Source organism: Corapipo altera, unplaced genomic scaffold (genome assembly GCF_003945725.1).
Source record: "Corapipo altera isolate COAL_440 unplaced genomic scaffold, ASM394572v1 24b, whole genome shotgun sequence".
NCBI lineage: Eukaryota > Metazoa > Chordata > Aves > Passeriformes > Pipridae > Corapipo > Corapipo altera.
In genome coordinates this window covers 11,862,911-11,880,250 of record NW_020884888.1, presented here as the reverse complement: position 1 = coordinate 11,880,250, position 17,340 = coordinate 11,862,911, and the positions used below count along the sequence as shown (strand labels likewise).

General features: G+C 39.6%; 1 protein-coding gene across 3 annotated transcripts; it reads left to right on the top strand.

Moving 5' to 3' along the window:
- The first annotated feature begins 1,984 nt into the window (after window positions 1-1,984).
- On the top strand, window positions 1,985-13,552 carry UPP1 (uridine phosphorylase 1). 3 transcript variants are annotated; one of them, XM_027644014.1, is made up of 8 exons: window positions 1,985-2,092; window positions 4,733-4,797; window positions 7,663-7,780; window positions 8,286-8,444; window positions 9,486-9,600; window positions 10,060-10,269; window positions 11,694-11,840; window positions 13,308-13,552. In XM_027644014.1, the coding sequence occupies exons 2-8, from the start codon at window positions 4,745-4,747 to the stop codon at window positions 13,445-13,447; spliced, it is 942 nt and encodes a 313-aa protein (XP_027499815.1). In that variant the 5' UTR covers window positions 1,985-2,092; window positions 4,733-4,744; the 3' UTR covers window positions 13,448-13,552. The 3 variants fall into 3 exon arrangements, with proteins under 3 accessions (XP_027499815.1, XP_027499814.1, XP_027499816.1); XM_027644013.1 differs by lacking the exon at window positions 1,985-2,092 and adding an exon at window positions 2,101-2,223; XM_027644015.1 differs by lacking the exon at window positions 1,985-2,092 and adding an exon at window positions 2,155-2,213 and having other exon boundaries at window positions 4,732-4,797.
- The last annotated feature ends 3,788 nt before the right edge of the window (window positions 13,553-17,340 follow it).

Below are 17,340 nucleotides of genomic sequence, written 5' to 3'. Positions count from 1 at the left end.
TTTAATGATACAAAACAGAGTGACTGAGGAATCAAAATGCAGTGAATAAAACAGCTGCACTGAATTATTTGACCAATTGACTATAGAAATGGTATATGGTAGGCAGAAAGGAGAATATGTTTGATAATTAAAGGACAGACAGCCTTACTTTCCAAAGATGCAAATTTTCATAATGTAATATAAAAATCTGAGGCCAATTACATATTGTTGTTATAACCCCACCACGTAGCTGTGTATTTTTCACCCTTCTAAAACCACATTAACATATTGTATTTGTACTTAGGAGGTATCTTTCCCACTAAATCTAAATAGAATGAAAACCTAAACACTACAAAAACCAGGAGACTAAAAGGACATTTAAAGTTTTCTAGAGGTGACTGAGAGCAAAGGTTACTATCAACTATTAGACTCATAGAAATGCGTAATTTATTGAATGTTTCACACAAGATAACTATAGTAACCTGATTATTTACAAAAGAAGCCATTTACATTGTTTATTCTCTTGATATATAGCTAAATGGAAAACGTCCTTAAAAGCTAAAGCAGATTTTTCAGTGGACCCTGAGATGAAAGGGTCCTCTTTAAAGGAAAGGTTTCTTCCACAAAATTAAAACACTCTTCTAAGGTGCTTGTCCATTACCATAGCCTGAATGTCTTGACAAATATTCAAGGAACGGGAAAATGGAAGATGGATTAGAAGGCTGTGGTTCTGTTTTACCCACTGGAAATATAAACAAGTTGAACAGGTTATGTTCTTCTGACTTTGCTGACCAATTCCTCTTGCATGTTGTTCATGCCTAGAAATGCATCTGTGTGCAGGGTATTTCTCTCTTTTGTATTCCTGTATGAAGTCCTTTGGTGTGAGAGAGAATATTAAATTTTACTCTAAATGCGCCGTACGTGATTTTGCAATAAATACACCCTAGCAATGCCTTGTGCCCAATGTTTTTACCATCCTGAGGCACAGAAGATTCTGCACCAAGCAGGTTTTAGTTGCTCTGTATCCCAAGAATTCCCTACTGTGACAAACTACAGAGTGGTTCTGGTATAAAAAAATATTTTTAAAATTGTGTTGTAGAATTGTGGGTTTTGTGTCTTCAGTTACTGTATGAATAACATTAAATTTATGCTTACAGTGTGATTTATGATTTTTTTTTTTTTTGCTATGTTAACCTTTGATCAACCCTGAAGTGGTCAGGCAGCTGGACTAAATGGTCACTGTGTTACCTAAAATAAAGAAACCTCTGAGATTCACTTTGTGAATTTTAGCAGGTAGGCATTCTTTATTATGATGTGCTGCATGATCACAGCACACTGGGTGCCCTGGGAATCAGCTCACCGAAGTGCACACAAAGGTACCTCCACTGCAGCTTATATGTCAGCATTACTTGCTTATTCATTCTTTGCTCCCTGTATTCCTGTTACATATTCATGACATTTCTAAGACTTATTAGCATATATACATATCCTTATAATGTCTCTGAGGGGCTTCATTGGGGGTTTCTGGTGGTCATCTATGTCTGGAGGCCCCAAAGTTCTAAGTGACTGCCTTATGAACTTCTTTAAGACAATACCCTTGGTTATAAAGTGACTTGGTGCTGTTTGGCTGGCTGCCTCAGTTCCCTTCTTTGCTTGGTTAGCCCTTTTAAATCACTTGGCTCAGTCATATGCAGCTTCTAGGGCACATTCCGCTGCAAAAACTATTAGTTCTTGTGACAACTCAAAACTCGGCTATCAGTCGTAGGTCCCTTCCAACTCAATAGTAAGTTCCAAGCAGCCGAAGCCGAAGCCATCCCTGCCGTGGAAGCGGCCAGCGCGGTTACAGCCGGTACGTACCGACACACGGGCAGACACAGGCACCGACGCCCGCACAGCCCGACCCGACTCCACCATCCTTGGCGTGCCCACACCCGCGTGCATATCGGTATCTCTGGGATAAGGTCCTTCCGAACCCCCGTGCCCTGGCGGCAGCTCTCCTGGCGGCAGAGCTCCACTCTTCCCGCACACCGGCTGCGTTGCTCCCGCTCGCCGTGCCCGCCCCGGAACACGACGGTTCCCGCACAGTCGAGCCGCCCTCCCCGCAGCGTGCACGGTGAGCAGGGGGTTAACCGGGTGGGGCGGTGCCGCCGCCAGCGGGAGGTGGCTCGGCCGAGTGCCCCGCACCTCTCCCGGCGGCAGCGAGCGGCTCTCCTCGTTTCCCAGCGGCGGCTCCCGCCGCCCCCGGTGAGAGCCGCGTCCCGCCGGGCGCCGCGCAGTAGGAGCGGCGGGGTGGGGGTGCTCGGGGGTGCTCGGGGTGTCTCTCAACCTTCAGGGGGGCGGTGGCGGGGAGCGCGTAGAGAAGGGCGGGGGGGCGGGCGCAGGGGTCGATCCCGGCGAGCACTGTTTTCCCGGCGGTGTCCGGGCGGACGGGGCCGGTTGCCCCGTCTGCGGGGCCGGGGGAGCGCTCCGGCAGCAGCGAGAAGCGGCGGGGCGGCCTCCGGAGGGGACCCGCGGGGTAAAATCAGTTTTGCAGCGACTTCATCTTTTCCTGATGATGGATCAACACCGAACCGGAGCTTTTCCGTACAGAAGCTGTTGGCTGTTGGCTTTCTTCAAAAATGACGAGTGTGGGGAGGATGTGAAAGATGGCAATTGTAATGAATCCTGCATGGTTTTAAAACACCAGTCTGAGGATTTAGAGGTTTAGATGAGAGGAGAATTCTTCACTCTTGAGGATACTGGGAATTTTCACTATGAGGGTGGTGAGACACTGGAGCAGGTTGCCCAGAGAAGTTGTGTGATGCTCCGTCCCTGGAAGTGTTCAAGTACAGGCTGGATGGAGCTCTGAGCACTCTGATTTAGTGAAAGGTGTCCCTGCCCGTGGTGGAGGGGTTGGAACTAGATGATCTTTAGGGTGCCTTCTGACCCAAACCATCCTATGATGTGCATACATGTTAAAGCAAGCCTTTCTTGAGCTGAATTAGGAGCATATTGTCGAATGTCAGTTTTAACTTAGGCTGAGGCAGACTACAGAAACTTTTGACTTGGCTGTAAAAATTTCCATTTGTTCAGACAGTGTGAGAGTTTTATGGCTTTACATTAACTCGCTGCTTGTCAGCTACTACCTGATTGCTGGCAAGGTCTGCCATGGGAAAGCTGCTTTATGTTTGCTCCTTACTTTCCATTCCTACCAAGGCACCTGCAGCGAAGTGCTGTTGCAGAGTGTATGCTGGACCTTTGGACCATCAGAACTTTGTTCTCAGTTTTTTGAAGTATATCATTACTTAAGGGATCACAGAACAAAAAACACTGTTAAAAATCACATGGATGCTAAACATCAGCTGGACAACAGCTGAATTAATATCCTCAGTTTGTTTGCAACCCTATATCATCCCAGTACATAAAAATCACTTTGCTGTTTCTTCTTCTTAACTTCCAACTCCTCTGTATAACTTCCAACTCCTCTTTAGTAGGGCTCATGGCACTGTAGTTTTCTTGGAAGAAATGATGCATTTTTCCTGTAATTTCCTGTAGCAGCTGACTCTAATCATACCACCATAAGGATGAGTAATTGATTCTGAATGCGACTTTTATACTCTACCTCCTTGAGTACAGGTGGTTGTATACAGTTAGTATATCTAGTACATGTGAAGTTTAGGTCTATTTAATAAAGCTTAATATTTTAAATGAAGAAAACTAATTGTCTATATAATTTTTAATACATTTCCATTTTTCAGTGGCTTTTAACAGGCAAGCCTGTGGTTTATTTTGTTTGTTTTTTCACTTCTCTTAAAATTCACATATGATGTAATTCTATTGCAATACCAATTTCTTTCTGTTTCCTTGTGATCCTGGCATTTTTAAGGATTACAGGTCTTACCTCTATTATAGTCTCTGTGCTGTAAGGCCCTTCTTAGGGAAGGGTAGAGCAAAACTTTATGATTCAGTACTTCCCAGAAGGACATTCCCAGAAAGTACCAACTTCAGCACGTAGCCTTAGTCACTTCTGAAAATATTAACAAATGAGTCGTTCTATAATTACAATTCTGTCTTCGTATCAGCACCAAAGCCTTAGTGATACATTTGCCTGTTTAAATGTAAAGAAGAATGCAGAAAGGAGAAGGTTTTGGGTATAGGTTAGGGCAATGGATCAGCAAAAAAGATTTTCAGGATGGATGATAAACTGAAGCGCTGTGCCTTTTTGGAGTCATGTTTTACTTTCATGTTCCTTGCCTTTACACTGTGGCAGACAAAAGGGTTCTTAAGGTCAGTAGGAGGAGTTTAATGAAGAGGATATTATGAGTAAGATGCTTCCTGGACTTGGGTTTTGAGCACTTGACAGTTAGAGCTGAACTCTGGAGACTTTCTGGAGCCAGACGTGGAAGGGGGCTGAAGCTGGTTCAGAAGTCTCTGTAGCTGTGGGAGGTATGGAAAAAAGAGGGTTAGTTAGCATGAGACTTGCCTCTCTCTATCCCATGAGCCTGCTGCTGCTCACAGCACAGGACAGAGGCAGTTGTGAGGTGGGGGTTATGTTAGCAAGGGATTAGTTTAGGCTAATAAAAAATTAGCCATAAAAATTGTAGATGCTCTTTTTGCTACAGTTATAAAAGCTGTAGTGTGGCTGGATTATTTGGGGGATTTAATATTCATGAGAGTTATAGATACAGAAGGTTTCTCTCACTATTAATGCTTCTAGCTTTACAGATGGGACTATTCTGATGCACTTATATCTATTTTTTTAATACAATTCTAGGTATAACCACACATGGCTCCTGGTGCCTCAAATAAGAAGAAAACTGATGATGAACAGGCTTCAAAGTAAGACTCAGAAATTAATTACTTTGTCCAAGTTTACACTTAACCTTCCTCCCCAAACTCATTACACACTTGTTAAGTTAGGGTACGATGTAAATATTGATTATAACATCAAGTATCCAACAGGAACTGTTTTGACAAATGGATGCTTTATTGCTTTACCACACCTACACAGAGCTAGCCATTTTCCTTTATCTCAACAGTGATTTTTTCCAAGTCTGAGTGATGTTTTTATTTATTAGTTTATTTTAATCTGATGAGCTACTGAAATATTGACTTTGGTTACTGCATATGGCCAGACATACCTGCTTCAAGAGTTGAAACAAATATTTCAGTGTGTTTCTCTAATCCTTACTGTAAGCTTATTTTACTAATACCATACATGTGTGTTTAGTCTTCAGATACTTGTATTTTGCTTAAAACCTCAGAAGTTGTAGATGCTTTACAATAGCTGGAGGGAAATAAATTTTCTTCTCCTGAGATTTTCATGCCAAAGATTTTTATCAAGCAAACTTTGCCTCTACTGTAAATCCATGGCATTGATCCTACGTAAACATAAAAATATGCTTGTTTTTATTGCCCATTTTACCTTAGGGTCCAAGTCTACAACTAGATATGCAGATAAGCTGTGCAAATTGGTAATGGCCCAGCGCTGCAGTGAGTTGGGGGGTTGGAGAGTATTGTTGATGGAGTGTGAGATGAAAAAGGTGGAATATAGCCACTGCTGAGGAAGGAGGCTGTGTTTTACCAGGCATGAGGACAGTGGTGTTGGCACACACCGCATGAATTTCCCTGTAGTTTCAGTAGAGGCCTCGCCTTTTCCCAGTTTATTTCCTGAAGAGAAGCTTTTATTGCTGGTGTTCTCATAAAGAAGGAAATATTTTTTTTTTTGATTGCCTGAGAACAAATTGTAAAGTGATTTCAAATCATATCCTATTTGTATGTAAAAGCCATTCCAATGAACATCAGCACAGCTGGATATTGGATCTGCATTAGTGAGTGACCCAGTAAATAAGGTAGGGAGTCCCACAAAAATGAACAGGAATAATTCAGGGAAGGCAGCCTGGGAATTCTGCTCACATGAGCTGGCAGACTCCAAGGCTGTCTTTGCCTTCCTGATGAGCCATAAACCTGCTCTTTAGTTCTTCCAGAGTCAAACAGGTCTCTTGGAAGGAAGAACAAAGGCAACCAGTCTTTGGTTCCACCTCAGGCAGGATTTGTACGAAGAGAGGCAAATGGGGCCTGTCAGAGATGGAAGCGAATTCCTACTGAAGGGGTGAATGGACCAGCTGTCTGAGTGGGCAGCTCCTTCAGTTGCTGAAGGTGGTTGTCTGTGGTGGGCAAGATCAGATAGGGTGGGTTGGGATGACACCTCTTTCCTTGGTTGTGCAGTTGTTACTGGATAGTTAGTGATATTGGAAAGAGAATACCAAGAACAGAAGCAATTGCTGTACTCAGAATGTTTGGGTTGTAACTATTTGCTTTCTGAGGACCAGTTCAGTGACCTCATCTTGACCGCTGTAGGCTTTCTAAGGTAACCCATACGTCCTGCGCAGGACTGGCAGATAGGACCTACATAAGACCTACAGGAAAGCTTTTCTAGGGAGGCATTAGAAGGCAGACAAGATAACCTAAACCATCAAAAATAGCACTAAATGCTTCTGTTTAGGATTCAGAGTTGTTCCTGCAAAGTCTTAAGGCTTTTTTGCATAAAATTCAGGTGAACGTTTTGTTTGTCTCCTCTGACAAAGCAGTTTGAATTTGCTGAGCCGTGTTGTGCCTGAAGTGAGCCTCCATTAAGCCATTAATTAAGCGAACCCATCTTCTTGTGTCTGAAAGCTATTTACTACTTGATTCCATCTCTCAGAAATTACTTTGAAGTACTGGCCAGGGTTCTGCTTAAGCTTGTGATTATTGACTAGTCTTTCCTACCTGTTTCAATTGAACTTAAAACATCAAGCACAGAAGGTAGACAGTTTATGAATCATGCAGCTTGTTTAGGTAGTCTACTGTTGAATTTTCCACGAAGGTGATCCCATATGCCAAGTAGTTCAGGTTTCCCTCTTTGACCTGTCATTTCCTGGCTCTTCAGACAGATCAATTTTTATTTTTCTTTTAAGCTGTATCACTTCCTTACAAGAAGCAACTTAAGAAGAAATTAATTCTTTTTACCTCTTCCTCTCTTTTCCCTTTTTGTTGATTTTTTTCCCCTCCTATGGTTTTTTCTTTGCTTCAGATTTCCATTTTCCTCTTTCCTCTCCTATTTCAGATTCTCTGTACCCTTATCAGTCTCATGCTGTAGGATATTTTTCCTCCTGTGTTTATGACACAAGGAGACAAATTGACAGAAATCCACTTCATGCCTGTCTATAAAGCCCAAATTATCCCCTCCTTCTCAGGTAGCTGGTGGTGGTGATGGGGAGTTTCAGTCAAAACAGGTTGTTTGCTTTTCAGCTTTGCTATAGATTGTCTTTGTAGTAAGGTAGTCTATTGAATATTCTCTGGTCCTGCTCCTATTGTTCTGTTCACCATAAAGACCCACTGTGGTTTACAGCTTTAATATTGTTTAAGGTGAATGTTGCACAGTTACAAATGCATCCTAGCAGCTAGACTTTTCTTCAGCAATTTCATTCTGCGCAATGAATGGAATATTAAATGTCAAATGTGATTTATTACAAGATGTATGGCAATTACAAAATTTCGGATTTCCTTAACGCAATGCATGAGGAACCAAAATAACGTAGTGCAGGCATACATATGGGTGTGGTATTTCCCAACTCTGACTGGTTGACTTTGAAGAATTGGCATCTGTTCAACATGTGGGTTTGTATACGCTCTATATGTTTCACAATGCTGCTGTCTTGGCAGAGAGAATTTTATCCATCTGTGCAACCCTCACCTGGAGAAAATGAAAGAAGACATCCTGTACCATTTTGCTCTTGGGACTGGTACCCATGATTTTCCGGCACTGTTTGGAGATGTAAAGGTAAGATGCTTTGCTCTGTGCAGCAAGCCTCATCTTTTCTGCAGAAAATGGGAGAGTAGCTGTCTTCAAAATAGAACTAAATGTGTCAGCGTACCACTGATTGAGGAGTGAATGCAAAGGGGAAAAGTTTTTGTGGGTTTATGTCACTTTCTGTATCTAAAAACGTTGGGGATAATCGTTTTTGACTGTCTCTTTCCATTCAGTAAAAAGGCAAATGCTGTAGGCTCTGTTCAATTAGAACTCCTATTTATTGGGTCTTCATGCCAATATTTGTCTTTTACTAGTTTAAACAGGATGAAGGCATTTGAGTGCTATGTAGACAGTTGGGGTTTTTTTCCGTGATTTTTCTTCATGATGTTTTAGAATGATTATGAGAAGAACTATATCTGGGAATAACTTAGTGTTTACTGAAAGTGTTTGCATATACTCATGTTGTTCTTTGGACATTCTTTGACATACTGAATTATGCAACTGGTTTTGCTTTGCTGAATACTGTCCACCACAGTTTGTGTGTGTTGGAGGAAGCCCTTCACGGATGAAAGCTTTTATCGCCTACATAGCGGAGGAACTGGGGCTTGGAAGCACCGGTTTTGACTACCCCAACATCTGCGCAGGCACTGACCGCTACGCCATGTACAAAGTGGGACCTGTTCTGTCTGTCAGTGTAAGTACCTCATGTCATCTGATACGGGACACAGTTCAGCGATGCTGTTCAAAGTAGAAAATATGAATGCACGTTTCTTTTAAACACTTAATACACTGAGTAAGGCTGTTAAGTTTGTATCAGCCATGATCAAAATAGTGCAGCCAGCTAATTAAGACTTCCTTTTCAACCCTTTCTCATAAGAGGGAAAGCCTCCAGCACCTTCCTTCCTTCTTGCATCCTTTTTTCTCAGTGTACCTCTGAGGTGTTGCAGGAATGGTGCTATTGATTTTTTAAGAAGACTTACTGTTGCCTCATCCCTGTTCTGTACTGTATGTAATGGGGGAAAAATGTCACTTGAGATATGTGGGGTACTGGAGAAAATGGCTATATCACATTCAGAGCTACATATCTGCAATGGCACTGTCAAATATGCTACTATAGCTTAAGACTAGCATGTCATGGGACTGGTGCTGCCAACTCATATATGCATTTTAAAACTTCATGTCTTTAATTTGTAAATACAATTACATATTTCAATTGCAATTGCAAAACTGTAATATTACTCTGCACCCTTTCTTTCAATCTGTAATTATCATAGTGTTGTGCAAGTCAAGGTGGACTTCTATTTACTGAACACTGAGACTAAACCATGATGTCTTTTTTTTGAAAAAAATTTAGCTTAACTATTCACTAACACTTCAGGTTGGTGAAAAAGTCAGAGTGGGGTTTTTCTTGTGTTTAGGAAATGTTCCATGATGAAGTGCATTAGTCAGCGATTGGGAAAGGACACTGATTGTGCTCTTGAAAATGTAAATGTTTTATAAGTCATGATTTTTAGAAATATTGTATTTCATCCACAATCTACCAAAGCCAGTGGGAGTCTCTCTGTTTATCTGTAATAACCTCTTGGTAGGCCCGGAGATTGGGGATTTTGTGGGAGTGAGTTAGGTGGCATTTGGAAAAAAATACCAGAAAGGAGAAAATGTTCAGCTCTTTTTTCCATATATATTTTGCATTATCTATATGACTGTGGAGTATGAATTTCTGCTTTTTTTTCAGCATGGTATGGGCATTCCTTCTATTTCAATCATGTTGCATGAGCTGATCAAATTGTTGTATCATGCCAAGTGTTCCAACATAACCATCATTCGCATTGGCACCTCTGGTGGAATAGGTATTTTCTCTCTTGATTTCTGTTTTATTTCTGTAAACATAAGTATCTTTGTAGGAAAGTTGGGCATCTCTCTTTGTGTAAGGGATTGATGGTCAGAACAGCTTTCCACAGGAGATGAATAATTTTTCTTCTGTAATTTTGAAAGTAAGTGCAAAACCTGCCTTTTGATAGAGAAGATGCACTTAAGAGATCTAACTGTGAGAACGACCTTCTTGTCCTCTATGTAAATATGATATAAGAAAGAACATGTAGTGAAAAAGAAAAAATTCAATTCTTTCAGAAATTTTTGTAATAATAAATGGGAACAGATAGGCATGGGCAGAAAATTCTCCTGATGAATTCAGGGGCAAAATTACCACCTATAAAAGAAACAAGATTGGGTCAAGATATATGTTTTATGTGTGTGGAAACAAAGTGTTAACTGCATTGTGAAGTTATATCTATTTCTTTTTACTGCAGGTCTGGAGCCAGGCTCAGTGGTTATAACTAGGCAGTCTGTAGATGCCACCTTCAAACCTCAGTTGGAACAGGTTGTTCTGGGAAAGACAGTAATTCGCAGTACTAACCTAGATGAACAGCTGGCTAAGGAGCTGATGCAGTGCAGTAAAGAAATCGGTCAGTTCAACACAGTCATTGGGAACACCATGTGCACTTTGGATTTCTATGAAGGTAAGGCTGGTGACAGACTAACAGAAAATTATTGGTAAGAAGCAAGAGATAAATATTGGATAATATATTAACATTAAGCTTCCAGTTCACTGAACAGAACGCATTCCTTACTGTGGATTGTCTCACCAATCGTAATTAACCGGTTCTTCATCTACATAAAATTAAGCATTGTGCTTACCAGTTTGCTGTATTAAACTTTTAATTTTGTGGAGATGGTCCTCCAGCTTTAATAGCTTCTCTGAAGTACATATAGTCTACTATACACTTCTCATGTACTTTTCAGGTATATTTGTCACAAATAGAGGAATGAGAATTATTTGAGTGGTTTGGAGTTGGTTTTCTTTGCACTGATTAAATACCTAAAGTAAATATTTTCTAAAAGAATTGTTGTAACATGTTTCATTTTGAGCAAAGCAGTGATCAGACAATTGAAGACAATATTTTGCCGAGTTGTGTCAGTGCTGCTTGGTAGGAGGTACAAACCTCCAAGGCTTACCTTGGATAAACATACAGACATTCAGGTGCTTTTCTGATCTCCTAAATCTAGATGTTTATAAATGGCACCTGATCCCACTTTCTTTGGGTGTTGCTGAGTAGGTGACAAAGGGTACAGTGCAGGGGGAAGTACATGGTGTTCGTCATAGTGCTCCAGCTTGGGCAGAAGCACACACTATTAGTTCGTGTATCTCCTCAGGCACCAACCACAGGTGCAAGCAATACTAAAAAAAGTGTCAGGAACGTTTTCAACTCATACAGGAAAAGCTGAGAACAGGCTCAAGGGCATTAATTCAGGAGTGCATTTCCCAAAACCAAGAAGATACTGAGTAAAATACAGTGTAATTTAACTTTACTATACACAACCTGCTACTGTTTTATCTGTAGGTGCTATTCTTGAATAATTCAAATAAAACTTCTCTCAAAAAATTATAATAATATTGCCTAGTTAGCTTAAGAGACTCTTCATCTCTTACCTTAGAGAGTCTGTAACTAATAAAGTGTTCAACATTTTCAAACCTGGCAGTTTTTCTAGATAGTGATTAAACATATTAAAAATGCAGCACTTCCATACAACCTAAGGTTTGTTGCTGAATTTTGATGCTTGCTGCACATATGGGAATCTACTATGTACATAGTAGTAATGGTAATAAACCATTCCCAATCCTGTTTATGAATTTGAGAATTTAAGCCGAAGAAGACCAATTAAATTGCCATGATTCACATTATAAAAAATACAACTATTATGTAGAACCTCTAGCAATACCTAAGAGTAACTTTTTCCTATTTGTCTTGTGTGCAAAAATAAAGAGTAGTAGTAGCAGAAGCTGAACACTGCATAGGGGAAACTGTAATAACTGGGTGTTTTCGAAACTGAATTTGCTCTGTGACTTCATCACTCTGAAATTTTCCACAAAATTACTTTCTAGGACAGGGCAGGTTGGATGGTGCAATCTGCTTATATGACGAAGAAGAAAAACTCCAATATTTGAAGAAAGCTTATGATTCTGGCGTCAGAAACATTGAGATGGAATCTTCCGTATTTGCTGCAATGTGTAATCTCAGCGGTGTCAAAGGTAAACCAACTTAGTCACTTTATCCAACCTACAGGAAGTTTTCTGCGTTGCAGGGAGTTCGTGGTTAAAAACTGCAAATGAAGTGTTAACGTACCTTCTGCATATAAAAAAAAAAAGCAAAACACGGTTCTGCTTATAATTTTGTTGCTGTGATTGCTTGATTTGTATCAGATGTGTCACAACTTATCAAACTTCTTCACATAGTTTTTACAGAGTTTGCTACTGACATTCGCTATTCCAGCCCCTGGCAACCATGTAAATCATTTAAATGCCTAGTTACTCATATCATTCATTTGTTATCTTCAGTTAGCTTTTGAAGTTTACAGACAACAACTGGTTAGTTTAAGCAATCAGGTGATTCTCATATATATAGAACTATACTAACTTTCTATACTTTCATATCAGGTTGAAAATATAAGTATTCTGTGTAGATGTAAGAGTTTGCTTCTTAAACAGTTGAGGAGTTTTAGTAGCATCATGAATAAACCATTCCCAATCATAAAATGAATTTTCAAGTATTTTACACAAGCTAACTAATTTTCAGCAAAGATCAGGGGAAAAAAAAGCAATTACAAATAATGTCATACAGTGTCTTCTTACTGTCTAAATTGTCTTCTCTCGGTTTCCTTAGCAAGGGATTTGCCAATTTAAAACACTGATGTTTCTCAAAGTTCTTAAACTTAAGGAGGATGAAATGAAGAAGTATAAACAAAAAGACCAGCAATTATATCAAACATCCTTAGTTCTTACTGATTTGAGTGATTAAAAACCCAACCAGTGGTATCCCTGAACCATTAGAGAGCCTGGTCCTTTTTGCTGTCTCTGCCTTGTAGGTCTGTAATGTGTATTTACTGCTTGTGCTCTGCAAATTCCCACTGTCAGAAATCCCAGACAGAGCACAGTGATAGGGTTGAGTGATAGAGCTCAGCTGGATTGAAAGGAGGGATTTTGCCTTTGGGGCTGAAAGGCAGCAGATGAACCTGAGATGGTCCATGAGGTCCTCATGTGCTTGCAGTGCTCCCTGTCTATGAATGTGGAAGGGGCTTATCTACTGCTTCCTGAGGGGTGGCACCTACAGCACAGACACTTGGGCTGGGGTTAAAGGAGACGGCTGTGATTACATCTGCTAGAACAGTGTGTCTAGTCACTTCCTAGCAGTCAAATCCTGGGTACTTGTGAAATATCCTTCCTATCCAGAAAAACATAAGAATTATGATATAACAATAAGTGTCTACAGCTACCTGAGAGCTCTGGCTTCATTAATGTAGCAATCTCTTAAGCTATTTCTGACTTCTATCCTTTGCAGCATGCTAGTACACTAGCATTTTATGGTACTGCACACCCTTTTTTGAGGTTTGTTTTCTCTTGTAATTCTTGTCTTCTAGCTGTTCATTCAAATGCTTATGCTTTTGGACTGTACAAGTGCCAGAATATTATTCCTAACTAATCCTGTCTTTTAACTTCTAGCTGCTGTAGTGTGTGTCACTCTTCTGAATCGGCTCGAAGGAGATCAAATCAGCAGCTCACATGATGTCCTTGTGGAGTATCAGCAGAGGCCGCAGAAGTTAGTGGGATATTTCATTAAGAAATGTCTTGGGAAAGCATGAAATATCCATCTTTGTTTTCAAGAAGGAGAGGGCCTTTTTACAGATGAACTCACGGTTACAACTTCTGTGCATTACGAGTCTTTTGCCTCAGGATAACTTACAGCATTCCGTGTGTCTGTGGAAGTTAATCATTTATGTCACTGTTCTTTGGGAACTGAATGTGCTGAATGGACTTCAGTTAAGTTTTGCTTAGTTATGTGTTGCTGGATATAAAACTCACTTTTCCATGAATTGGAAAGTGGATCTATTGTGAAGGACAAGCCTGCTATAATATATAAAAAAGCTTTATTTATCCCTGCTGTAAAAGAAAAAACTAGGAAAGAAATCAAACTTTATTGCCAAATACTTGCAAACCACCAAATTAACTTAAAAATGCTAATCCCTTCCTCATTGTTATAAAAATTATGTAAGTTATAATTGTCTTTGTTGCTTCACTTGTAAAGAAAACTTAAAGTGAATGCAGTTTATTTTTTTTGCAAACTTTGACAAATAAACACTACTATTTTCCTATATTAAAATTAAATGAAATTGCAAAGTGTTGGGACTGAATTTTCTAAGCCTGAAGGACTTGACACTGAGCTGTTGAATATCTGTACTTCTTAGGTGTTCATCCAACCATACTTTAACTATACAATTAAATCAATATCCAGGAAACACTTATGCATTGAAAAACTTGCAATCTTTTGCTGAAGCAAGGCTCCTTTTGCTTATGGAGAGGAATCGGCATTCCGATGTACAGCATGTTCACAGGCCTGTATTATGGTAGCTTTTCTTTTTCTTTTTTAATTGGTTTTCCTCTCCATGTTTTCCAGGACAAAACATTCACTGTTGCAATGGTTTCTAGTTCTTCTGAAGAACTGGAGAATATCTATTGACTGTACATACCATCAAAGCCCCTTCTGGAGTTGCAGTTTTTTCCATTATTATTGGCCTAAGACTTTGGAATTTTTTTAGAAATCATACTCATTACTACTTTGCTGCTCTGATTAGAATATAAATATGTGGCCAGCTAAAGAAAATGTGTTGGAGTTTTTTATTTTCTTCTTTCTACTGGCGTGGGGTGTTCAGTCCTAGAAAAGGTCACAGGTCAAAAGGATCTGAATAAGCTCTCAGAACAGCTGTTGCTGATCCAGCAAAATGAGATTTGCTCTTTGAGGATTGTAGTCTGCACACTATTAACAAGTACAAGAGTTAGAACTATGAGGGTGTGATGTTAGTAGTAGGCATGTTCAGCAAGTGACAGAGACTGGAAAAAATGTGATGGAAACATTCAAAAAGAAGGGTAACTCTCGTGAAGAGAAAACTACCAATGAGAATCAATCTCCTTAAATTTGATGAATTTTCAGCTGGAGAACAGATTAGTAACTTTTTAAATGTTACTAATTTAATCTTCTTTTAATTTTAAAACCACACTTTCTCATTTAGGATGAGTATGTACAGTACATGTAAGTTTTCACAGAAAACCTTTTTCCCCTAAGCTTAAAGGAAGAAGGTAGGTGGAAATGGCTCCACATTTTGTTTAAACGGTTTATGCCTTGTTTTAAAAAAATTATAATAATTAACAAAAAAAAAATATCTGTGTTTAACCATGCCTAGTGCTTACCTAGTCATTGACAAAGCTTGTGAAACCTGCTTTGGGAAACCTGCAATGAAGCACATCTTTTCTCTGCAATGTCCTGTTCTCAAAACAGTAACGAGATAAAAAGGACATCACTGGAAACAGCGTGCTGCACTCTAGTGTGAAGAAAAGCTTACACCAAATTGACCAGTATGGGTTTGGAGGAGACAGTTTGCTGTTGTACAAGAAATAGTTACTAAGAAGCACCTAAAGAGAAGTAAAAATGCGTCACCTAGAAAACAAACACCTAATGTGGCTCTTTGGCTGGGGAAGCATATTACTGCAGTTGTCCTGGGAGTATGAATCTGAAATGGTGTAACTGTCTTTTTAAAAGAAGGGCAACAAGAATCTAGAAACAGGTTAAAAAGAGGTTCTTGCGTCATTTTAACAGCATGTGCTGTCAATTGAAACTACAAAGCTTTTGTATTTACAGTCATATAAAGTAAGCACTTCTATCTTGAGAACTAATACGAAACTCTTATGTGCTGCATGTTGATGGTCTTGTGGTCTGGCTGAGCTGGAGCTAAGGGTCAGGCATTCATGGGGTGATGCAACTACTGTATTAAATCAATGCCCAAGACCCTGGCAGAAGTCCCTTGTAGATGATCCATTGACCTTTTGCCAATATGTCCTTTCTCCTTCTCACTGTTCCTTAGGACACTGTACATTTTTTTCTGCTAAAATGTTTTTCTTCTGTGCTTCCTACCAAGTGGAATAAAGGGGTTTATGACAGCTTAAAATTAGAATTCAAAAGAGACTAAGTATCCTCCTGCTTCCTGTGATCACCGTCCTCTGATGCTGTTATCCTAATGCAAGGGCTCTACAAACACATCTGACATGCAATAAAATACCTCTCCTAGCTTCAGAGGAAACTTACCAGAATGTTACCCTGATAAGAACAATTGTATTTCCCCTTGTGACTACAACTGGACAGGGAGATAAAGAAATGAGTCAGCTGTGTGCATCCGGCTGTGAAGTTACATTCCTGTAGGTTTTACAGAGGTATCCATAGAGAGTTATTAATAGTTACAGGTTTTATAAGCAATTCAGTTGTTTAATATTAGCCATTCACATTCTTTCTGTAGAACATAAATCAGGATTTAAAGTGGTGATATTTTAAAAAACATATGTGATATTACATATATGTTCAATATTACATAGTGCAGTGTCTTGTAGTAGGTTTAAAAATCCTTCAAACACCAGAAACCTCTGTTTCAAATCAAGAGCCTGCTATGGTTCTATGTGCCACCCTGTCCCTACCAATACACTACAGAACCAATTTAACCCAGGGATCAGAAGGAATAAAAGCAAAGAAAGGTAGAAGGTACGAATACGGTGGAAGAGTGAAGGGAGAAAACAGTGGTTTCTACCAATGGTTTGTTCTGTGATTCATGGTGTTCTGACCCATTCCTACCATTTTGTTAAAGAAATGCCTGAGGCTATAATGAAGACATGCTATAATGCAGTGGTTTCACATTTGCAAGAGACTGAGAAAGTGCAGTAATTCAGTCAGTGACTTGAAGGAGTGGATTTTTACTTCTGGTATTTTACTTTTGCATTTTTCTTTAATTTTTTTTTAATTGAAGGTATGAGAAATCCTGAAAAGGAACATTTTGGAATGACCTATGTCCAGAATGGTTAGACTACAAATTTTCTTATCTGTCCTTTAAAAGCCCAAGCGAAATAATTCAGTAATTTCAGTATTTCTTGAAAATATATATATTTATTTTTTTAACATTCTTCCTTGAAAAAAAATTTCAGTGAATTGTGTTACGGAGCTGGGTTTTCATCTCAAGTCTGATCTCAATATATATTCCTAAATAAAATGCTTATATGGTTGAATCAGGGATGTTTTTCATTTCCATTGACAGGTGACAGGTGAATGCTTTCAGACCTGCCCATCAGCAGCCAGCTATATTCTGACTGCAGTGCGCAGTAGTGCAAGCAGCAAACTGGGCTTTGGGAACTGAATCTGCCTGCAACAACTGAGTAGAAAAAAGCACAGCAGTGTGATTCGATGACACTGTTACAGTTTGATACAAGATGCTGAGGTTTGGTTTCCCTGAAAGTTTATCAGTCTTTGCGTGACTAAAATCCATCTTTAAAATAATTGCCATTAAATATTATACTCCAGAATATGGATTAAATTACAGTTCAAAAAATCTTCTGCTTGAAGAGAAAGGAGGTCACTGAACAGAGCAACATTAAATCTGAAACTCCATGGTACAATAATGGAAGAAAGAGTAATGCTGACAGGGACAGTGCTTTTGCTCAG